Genomic DNA, 9,497 nt, shown 5'->3' with positions numbered 1-9,497 from the left:
TTTTTTTTTTTTTTTTTTTTTTTTGTCTATGGATGAATCTTTTTCTCCCATGTAATCAACTTATGAAACACATTTGCTAAGAAACTAAAAAAATATATACATATTAAGACCGTATTTAAATCCTCATCTGATAAGGGCAATGAAAGCTTATATATATATATTCAGGTATTAAGAGCAAATAAAAAGCTTGATCCGACGGCTGAAGTTAAAAATAAACTCCATTATGCGATCAAACCAAAATGTCTTAAAATCAAATCAAATGAAAGATCAATTTAAAACCAGGCTTAAGGTAGCGTCGAGAATCGAGATTGTGAACAAACAAAACCAAACTGCAATCAAACACAAACCAAAATTCATTATTCGTATTCAATAGCTAAATCCAAAAAAATCGAACCAAAATATCTCCAAACCAATTTGATGTTCTAACTCCAAACCAAATGTTCGGACCAAATCGAACCAAAAAAAATAACATTCAAACCGAACGACACTTAACCCGAAATCCAAATGATTTGTTAAACCCTAAACCCTTTTGTGTGGAGTTGTTTGGTGTCTCTCCCCATCGCTCCTGCGCCGCGTTTTCCCCTCTGAAGCTCTCTTCTTCGATTCTCTCTTCTCACAGTTACCAGATTGTTAATCCCAAAATCATTCCGTAGAAACCCTAATTTCTTGTTCGAAGCAGCATACAGACTCGAAGATGGGAATCTTCGAACCGTTTAGAGCTATAGGTTACATAACCAGTACGGTTCCTTTCTCCGTCCAGCGATTGGGTACCGAGACCTTCGTCACCGTCAGCGTTGGCAAAGCTTTTCAGATTTATAATGTAAGTAACTCCCCCCATCTTCATTACTTTGACTTGCGTGTTTTTTTTGTTATTCATTAGATTTCTTGGTTAATTTGGTTCCCTTGTCTCGTTTGCTTGCAGTGTGCCAAGCTCAATCTTGTCATCATCAGTAAGTTTGTCTGAAGCCTAAACTCGAATTTTATTGCTCTTTTTGTCTAAGTTAGTATCATTCTGGTTTGTTTCATTGAGCTTTGATTATTATTTAATAGTCTAATTTGGTGTTATCTTAAGGTCCTCAACTCCCAAAGAAAATTAGAGCTCTAGCGTCTTACCGAGACTACACTTTTGCTGCTTTTGGAAATGAAATCGCTGTCTTTAGGCGTGCTCATCAGGTATTAAAACTTAAAAACTTTGAGCATGTTCTTTAGCTTAGCAACTTGAAAACTCTTGATTTCTACAACTATCTTGTTTCTCATTGTGGTTTTAGTTAAGTTGGGTTTCCTGCTTTTTATATCTATGAGTTTAATAGTTAGAATTCTTGTGGATTTGTATCAGGTAGCAACTTGGAGCAAACATGTTGCTAAAGTTGACCTGCTATTGTTGTTTGGAGAACATGTGCTAAGTCTTGATGTTGAAGGAAATGTGTTCATTTGGGCATTCAAAGGAATCGAAGAACATCTAGCTCCCATTGGAAATCTTCAGCTTACTGGAAAGTTTACCCCGACCTCTATTGTTCACCCAGATACTTATCTGAACAAGGTTAGTCCTACTTGGTTCAGAGTTTTTTTTATTTTCTCTTCTGGTGTCCTCTGTTGACATTACTATATAACTTTTTTCAAATTTCTCTTCCTTGGAACCATACGTAAGGTTCTTGTAGGGAGCCAAGAGGGTCCGTTGCAGCTATGGAACATAAATACTAAGAAGATGCTCTATGAGTTCAAGGGTTGGGGTTCATCTGTCACCAGTTGTGTTTCGTCCCCTGCTCTGGATGTTGTTGCCATTGGTTGTGCTGATGGAAAGATCCATGTGCATAACATAAAATTGGACGAAGAGATCGTAACATTTGAACATGCCGCTCGAGGTGCTGTTACTGCTTTGTCTTTCAGTACAGGTAAACTAAACACCTTAGTCTTGTAGTTCTTAATTTAAAATCCTTGAGTGCTTCTTGGTTTTAATACCTTTCAAATAGATTTTGCAGCAAATTATAGTTTATCAATCATTTCTGGACCAAAAACATTTGTCTTCCCCTTGGTCTTTTAGTGGAGCTGTATATTTATTTTTCCATTACATACATAGCTATACCATCTATGCACTCAATATTTCATGAATTAGAATTGTTCACGCGTGTTTCAAGCTCAAAAGATTCATGAGTATAAGTTGTAATTGTACTAGTAGCTTTTTTCTTGATGTAGAGGGAAATATGTACATATGTCCACTTTCCAATGCTAACATGTGTATCCTGTCATGTTAGATGGACGTCCTCTTCTTGCGGCTGGAGGTTCCTTTGGTGTCATAAGCATCTGGAATCTTAACAAAAAGAGGCTTCAGTCAGTCATAAGGGATGCACATGACAGTTCTATAATCTCATTGAACTTTTTAGCAAATGAGCCCGTGCTAATGAGTGCATCATCAGATAACTCACTCAAAGTAAGCTGAGGTTTCTCTTACCTGTTGAATTTATTTTCATCCACTATGCCAAATATAATATTTTTATTCCTCATACTTGTAGATGTGGATATTTGACACAAATGATTCTGATCCTCGCCTATTACGCTTCCGCTCTGGGCATAGTGCTCCTCCTTTGTGTATCAGGTAATTAGCTTGGACGTCCGCATCTTACTGAATTTCCATTTAGCTTTGCCTTATTTATTTATGAGATTTGTTTACTTTTTGGTGTGTAAGTAGCATTTATGATCCCTATACATTGTTAAAGTAACTAATATTTGATCATCCTGATAATTTAAAACTTACCACTGATGAATTTCTGCTAGTTGGCTATTCTTATAGTGATGAATATGTGTTTCTTAGAAAGAGAATTTTCCTCATGGTGTCTATATCGTGGGCATGCCATTAAAAGGTCTCCTAATCTTATTTGACTTCTGNCATCCACTATGCCAAATATAATATTTTTATTCCTCATACTTGTAGATGTGGATATTTGACACAAATGATTCTGATCCTCGCCTATTACGCTTCCGCTCTGGGCATAGTGCTCCTCCTTTGTGTATCAGGTAATTAGCTTGGACGTCCGCATCTTACTGAATTTCCATTTAGCTTTGCCTTATTTATTTATGGGACTTCTTTTTTACTTTTTGGTGTGTAAGTAGCATTTATGATCCCTATACATTGTTAAAGTAACTAATATTTGATCATCCTGATAATTTAAAACTTACCACTGATGAATTTCTGCTAGTTGGCTATTCTTATAGTGATGAATATGTGTTTCTTAGAAAGAGAATTTTCCTCATGGTGTCTATATCGTGGGCATGCCATTAAAAGGTCTCCTAATCTTATTTGACTTCTGCATGTGGTAGGTTCTACTCTAATGGACGGCACATTTTGTCTGCTGGCCAGGATCGTGCCTTCCGCCTGTTCTCGGTCATCCAAGTAAGATATGATACAGATTTAGTAAATTCTAGATAACAAAACTATTGAGCTATATTGTAGACATTGACTATTCAATTGTCGCTTTACAGTCACTAATTTCAGTATTGTCATATTAAGTGATTAATAATCATTTTCCTCATCATGTACTGGTTTACAAAATTGGCTGGTTTTTTCTTGTCTTATACTTGCCATACCTTACAGTTCTTTTGATGGGAATTTTTTCAGCTTCGTGTTTGTCTGATTTTTTCATGAATCTGATTGCTCTTTTAAATTTTGAGTTATTGTTTCTTCATTTGTGATTCTTCCTGAAGATCTGATGTCCATTGACGATAACTGTCTTTACTTTACATTAATTACTTCATCAGGAGCAACAAAGTAGAGAGCTTTCTCAAAGACACATATCCAGGCGAGCCAAAAAACTCAGACTGAAGGTATAGCCTGATTTCTCTTAAGTTTTCAAGGGCGAGTTAGCATGCTTTTAAGTGGTTCTGATTCAATTTATCAAATGTTATGCCTAATATACTGTGTTTAGATTTTGCGTGTTCGTAGTTACATGTATGCTTGGAAATTATATACTTTTCGCTTATATTATTTTTCTTCTCTATGTAGGACGAAGAGCTTAAATTGAAGCCTGTTGTTTCATTTGATTGCGGTACTTATCTATATAACTTGATCCTTACTTTTCATGCAATTATGTTGCTTGGTTTCTTTCTATTCTACCACATTCTTAATATCATAATGTCTGAACAAAGCAAGACTTATAGGTTGAAACCAGTTAATTTCTACAAAATGTGTTGTGTAGTAATTAGGTCCAAAGTGGCTGTCTCTCTGTCAATAGAGCAAACGTTGATTGGTTGATCACTTTTTTGTGAAGTGGAGCTTAGCTTTCACCTTATGTTGTCATATGAATTTGCATGTTGTTGACGAGAAAATTGCATTTCCCGCAACTTGTTATTTTCCGGTTATACATCCTAATGACTGTAATTATTTTCTTTCCAAAAATTGAAGCTGAAATTAGGGAGCGTGATTGGTGCAATGTTGTTACTTGCCATATGGATACAGCAGAAGCATATGTATGGAGACTTCAGAACTTTGTTCTTGGAGAGCTTATCCTCAAACCATGCCCTGAGAATCCAACACCAATTAAGGTTCGAGATTGAAATTGACTATCCTTACTTCTGACTTCTATCACTATTCTTAACAAGAAAAGTAGATGTGCGTTAGGACCTACAGGTTGAAATTGATGTTGAAATTGATTACTTTAAGACTTTACACTTTACATTATTGACCCTCTTGAATAACCAATCTTATAAAAAATAAGTTTAGTTACAGTTCCTTCTAGAATTTTCAGGGTTTTGTGGTACCTAGGAACCATCTTCTTTTAGCAATACTGTTTTTCTCTTCTTCTCTCTAGTGGTTGTTGAACTCTTAAAAAATTGCTTGTCTGATAGGCATGTGCAATCAGTGCCTGTGGAAACTTTGCAGTAGTCGGAACAGCGGGTGGATGGATTGAGAGATTTAACCTCCAATCTGGAATCAGCCGGGGTAGTTACTTCGATATTTCAGAGAAAAGTAGGTACGCCCATGACGGAGAAGTTATTGGAGTTGCTTGCGACTCCACAAATACACTCATGATAAGTGCAGGATATCATGGGGACATAAAGGTTTTTAAAAATTTATTTGTTTATCCTTCAAGTAATTAATTGCTTAGTTAGCTACCTTCAACATTGACTCTATAGGCTATTGACTCAAAACTGACTGTAATATATCGTTTGTGTAATACAGGTTTGGGATTTCAAAAAGCGGGAATTAAAGTCCCGGTGGGATGTTGGATGTTCATTGGTTAAAATTGTCTACCACCGTGTAAATGGTATACATCCTACTTATTTTTCGCTTGAACGGTCTCACATATGTATGTTTTTCCAGTCATTTTCTCCTAGGGCACCACTGTATTGTCTCTGACTTTGCTAAATCCTTATCCCTTGGTAGGTCTTTTGGCTACGGTGGCAGATGATTTTGTTATCCGTTTGTATGATGTTGTGACGCTAAAGATGGTTCGTGAATTTAGAGGTCATACAGACCGTGTAACGGATATGTGCTTTAGTGAGGATGGCAAGTGGCTCCTCTCATCTAGCATGGACGGAAGTCTTAGAATTTGGGATGTCATATTGGCAAAGCAGATTGATGGAGTGCATGTCGATGTACCAATAACAGCATTGTCTTTATCACCAAATATGGACGTTTTGGCAACTGCCCACTCTGATCAGAACGGGGTCTACTTGTGGTACGTTCTCAAAACAATCTTCCATTCCTTTTTCTCACAGTTACAATTACAGTTTCTCAGTAATAGTTTAGCGAGTTGACTCTCTGCCCTTGTGACCTGTCAGGGTTAACCAATCCATGTTCTCTGGGCTTCCGAGTGTTGATTCTTATGCTAGTGGGAAAGATGTCGTAAATGTTAAATTGCCTTCAGTCTCTGCGTTGACATCTTCTGAAGCTGATGATGATATGGAGACGCAAGTTTTAGAAAGTTCTGAAGCTCCACAAGCTAGCAGTTTCTCAATTTCCCCTAAGCAGATCCCAGAACTTGTTACTCTATCTCTATTGCCAAAAAGCCAATGGCAGAGTTTGATCAACTTGGATATAATAAAGGTTTGTGTGGTCTCTACCTTCTCAACTTTTATTGGTGTTATTCGCGTTGTTGCTTCTGCCAGTTTGTTTTGTGGAAATTAATCGCAAATTATGTTTGATGTTGTTTCATAGGCCCGCAATAAACCAATAGAGCCTCCCAAAAAACCTGAAAAGGCTCCTTTTTTCTTGCCCTCAATTCCTTCGCTTTCTGGAGATATATTATTCAAGCCAAATGACTCGGAAGCTGATGGGGAGAATGAGGAGAAGAATAAAAAGGACCAGGATAACATGAAGAACTTTGATGCATTGGAATCTCCATTCTCAAAACTTCTCAAATCCTCATGGGATTCAAAACACTGTAAGTGATGTCTCTAGTAGCAAAGCTTTTCTCCTTGATGTATGCTGTGCAATACGATTCTGAGCTGCTTGTACTTTTTGCAGTTTTAGATTTCACCAACTACATAAAGAGTTTATCCCCGTCAGCCCTCGATATGGAGCTACGGATGCTGGAAATCATAGATGAAGAAGATATTGAAGAGATTATCAAAAGACCTGAGTTTATATCGATTGGACAACTCCTGGATTACTTCATCAACGAGATCTCTTGCAAAAACGACTTTGAGTTTATGCAGGCGGTTGTGAAATTATTTCTCAAGGTAAATGAAATTCCAGACACCTTTTGCCTTTTTTTTTGTTCGGGATGTGAATGATGATTCTTATCAAAACTTGGTTTTATTTGTTCGACAGATACACGGTGAGACCATAAGGTGCCACCCAAGTTTACAAGAAAAGGCAAAGGCGCTTTTAGAAACTCAGAGTTTGGTGTGGCAGAAAATGGATAAGCTTTTCCAGAGCACAAGATGCATAGTTACCTTTCTTAGCAATTCACAGTTTTGAAGAAGCTTGTTAACATATTGCTCTGTTTTGTTTATGTTGCTCTGTTTTTCACAAAATAGCAGTTTTGAAGAAGCTTGCATTGAGATTTGAGATGTAGTCAGAGAAAAAAAAAGAAACTGAACGAGAAAATGTTGATGTTATTCTGAACCTTTGGGAGAAGTATTAGTTTAGTATAAAACCTAAGCCATTCTAAATCATATGATTAACTCTTAAATGATAAATTAAAAAGACCATTTTCATATATCTTTTGGTTTTCTATTATAGTAATTTAGTCCTAATATCACAAATTTGTTCTCCAAGGTAAAAAAATCAACGATTGTACACCCCTCTCATACAAAACAGAGTTTGATGTTAAAAGTGTAAGTATAGAAGAAAAAGAAGAAAGTAAATTAGTCAGACTTCTGTGTAGTTGAGAGCTTCCTCTTCATTCTGCTAAAAGGTCCAACTGTTCTATCCATAATATACATGTAAATCACTTGTGACCATGACTTATATGACTCCAAACCATCATAGTACTCTCTTGCAATCTCATTTACCAAATGCAGCTTATTTCCCGGTATCCTCGGGAAATCATGGTGCTCGTTATGGTACCCGACACTCCACGTTAGCAGATTCAATGGACCGTAATACGAATAAGTCTCTTGGTTCGGGTTGAAAACATAATGTTCTGAGATAAAATGTCCCGCCATTGGATGCATCCCGCCTCCAACAAACGTGGATAGGATTAGATACGCGAACGATCTCCATCCGAACAAGATAACAACTGAGACATCTAAACCAATCTGAATGAAGAAATTGATGAACTCCCAGTAACCGGGTGGTTTTGGTTTGATGAAGAGTGGACGAAGAGCGTAAAAGAAGAGTTGTAAGAAGACCCATATGGTTTTGGCAAAGATATTGGTTACTAAATGAGCTTCTGTGTAAGTAGGAACGTCCATGTCAATACCGTCTACTCCTTGGAACCGATGATGCTCGAGATGGTATTTTTGGAAAGTTACTGACATTGGTACGCCGATTGGGAGGTTGGCGAATATACCGAGCCAACGATTGTAGACAGGAGTTGAAAAGGCGAGGTTGTGACTTAGCTCATGGATTGCTAAGAAGAGATTGTGATTGAGGAACGATCCAAAGAAGTAAGCAATGGTTAGAATCTTGAGCCATCCTGAGTTGTGAAGGATTGCAGCTGTTGAAAGTTGAAGAACAACTACTAACGTGATCTGTGTAGGCAAATAGAAAATTGGTTATTCATTTAAGTTCAGGTAACAAGCGAAAAAAAAACCAAAAAACAAGTTAAAGATTTTTTTGAAATATTTTGGTGAATGTGACATTTCATATAGTACTCTTTATCCTTTTGTCACGTTGACATTCATATACTCTAGACCGGGAATTCAGTATTTGATTCATGTGAATACAAAAGTTTTCACCAAAAATACTTGATTAGAGAGGGTGTAGCAAAAAAACATAAGGCGAAACCAAATTAACCGAAATAGGCAACTAAATTTTATAATAACCCTAACGATTTAAGAAAACTTTATGCTAAGTAGATTTTAATAGGGAAATTCTCATAAATACCACTAAAATAGGTTTTTTCCAAAAATATCACAGTTTAGTTTTTTTTTCCCAAAAATACCACTAAAATACATTTTTTTCCAAAATCACCACAAAATTAATTTAAAGATTTAATACTAAAAACTAATTCCTAAATCCTAAATACTAAACCCTACCTCCGAAAAACTATAACCTAAAACTAAATTTGTCAACGCAAACCTAAAAAAAGATTCTGCACTCTTAAAAATCAATTTTTTTTTGTGTTTGTGGTATTTTGGAAAAAAAAAACTTTTGTGGTATGTTTGGAAAAATAAAATAAATAGTAGTAATTTTGGAAAAATAGTGGCATTATGAGGAATTCCTCATTTTAATATCTAATATTTCTAAGTAAAATATAGAGACAAAAAAAACCTGGCAAATAGATATACAAAATACAGTATACTAAAAATAATGGATGATATTGATTTCTATAGTTTATTTATTTTATAATTTTATCTGAACTCGAACCAAAATAAAATTCAGTTGTTCGGACTCCGAAACGAGAAAACCCTAAAACCCAAACTATCTATAAAAAAAACTAATGCCGATACTAAAAACCCTAATTAATGGTTAATGGATCGATCAGAAGCTCATAGGATAAAAAACGTATCCAAATTTTTTGAAAGATTCGTTTGTTTCTGTAACAACCTTCGTTCATGCATCAACTACAATCTTAAAAAGAGGACCAAGAAGAACAAAAACAGACGTACGAGAAAAATGTTTTTAAAGATCCAAAAGAACGAAAATGATATAGACAGAGATAGGAAACAAGGACCTTGACGAAAGCCCATGGATCAGGACCAAAGAGTTGTCTAATCTGAGGGTAACGAGACAGAATCTGACGTCGCCTCGAAGCGTGAGGCTCATCAGTGTAAGACCAAAAGAAATCTGTAGCCATGACTCCTTCTCTTTCTCCGTCTTCTTCCTTTGATGATACCTTCTCACGTCCTCCTTTCCCCATTATGGTTTATTCCTTTGTTCGTCTCTCCCGTCG

The 9,497-nt window shown here is 36.2% G+C and overlaps 2 protein-coding genes across 2 annotated transcripts in view; one reads left to right on the top strand and one right to left on the bottom strand.

The window, feature by feature from the left end:
- Positions 526-7,099, top strand: LOC104707648 (WD repeat-containing protein 36-like). Its single transcript, XM_010424033.2, has 18 exons — positions 526-820; positions 923-950; positions 1,073-1,173; positions 1,337-1,540; positions 1,649-1,892; positions 2,253-2,428; positions 2,511-2,593; positions 3,316-3,388; positions 3,754-3,819; positions 3,998-4,040; positions 4,397-4,536; positions 4,840-5,052; positions 5,174-5,258; positions 5,378-5,672; positions 5,776-6,040; positions 6,152-6,377; positions 6,461-6,675; positions 6,767-7,099. The coding sequence occupies exons 1-18, from the start codon at positions 695-697 to the stop codon at positions 6,914-6,916; spliced, it is 2,733 nt and encodes a 910-aa protein (XP_010422335.1). The 5' UTR covers positions 526-694; the 3' UTR covers positions 6,917-7,099.
- Positions 7,171-9,497, bottom strand: part of LOC104707649 (sphingolipid delta(4)-desaturase DES1-like) — a 3,377-nt gene continuing 1,050 nt past the window's right edge. The window contains exons 2-3 of the mRNA XM_010424034.2: positions 9,279-9,476; positions 7,171-8,133 (exon numbers count right to left, since the gene is read on the bottom strand). Coding sequence (XP_010422336.1) covers positions 7,306-8,133; positions 9,279-9,464 — 1,014 coding nt within the window. The 5' untranslated portion in view covers positions 9,465-9,476 and the 3' untranslated portion in view covers positions 7,171-7,305. The remainder of the gene's footprint in view (positions 8,134-9,278; positions 9,477-9,497) is intronic.

Source organism: Camelina sativa, chromosome 8, assembly GCF_000633955.1.
Source record: "Camelina sativa cultivar DH55 chromosome 8, Cs, whole genome shotgun sequence".
NCBI classification, from domain to species: domain Eukaryota; kingdom Viridiplantae; phylum Streptophyta; class Magnoliopsida; order Brassicales; family Brassicaceae; genus Camelina; species Camelina sativa.
Note: the sequence above shows the minus strand (reverse complement) of the source record. Positions and strands in the feature narration are given on the sequence as shown.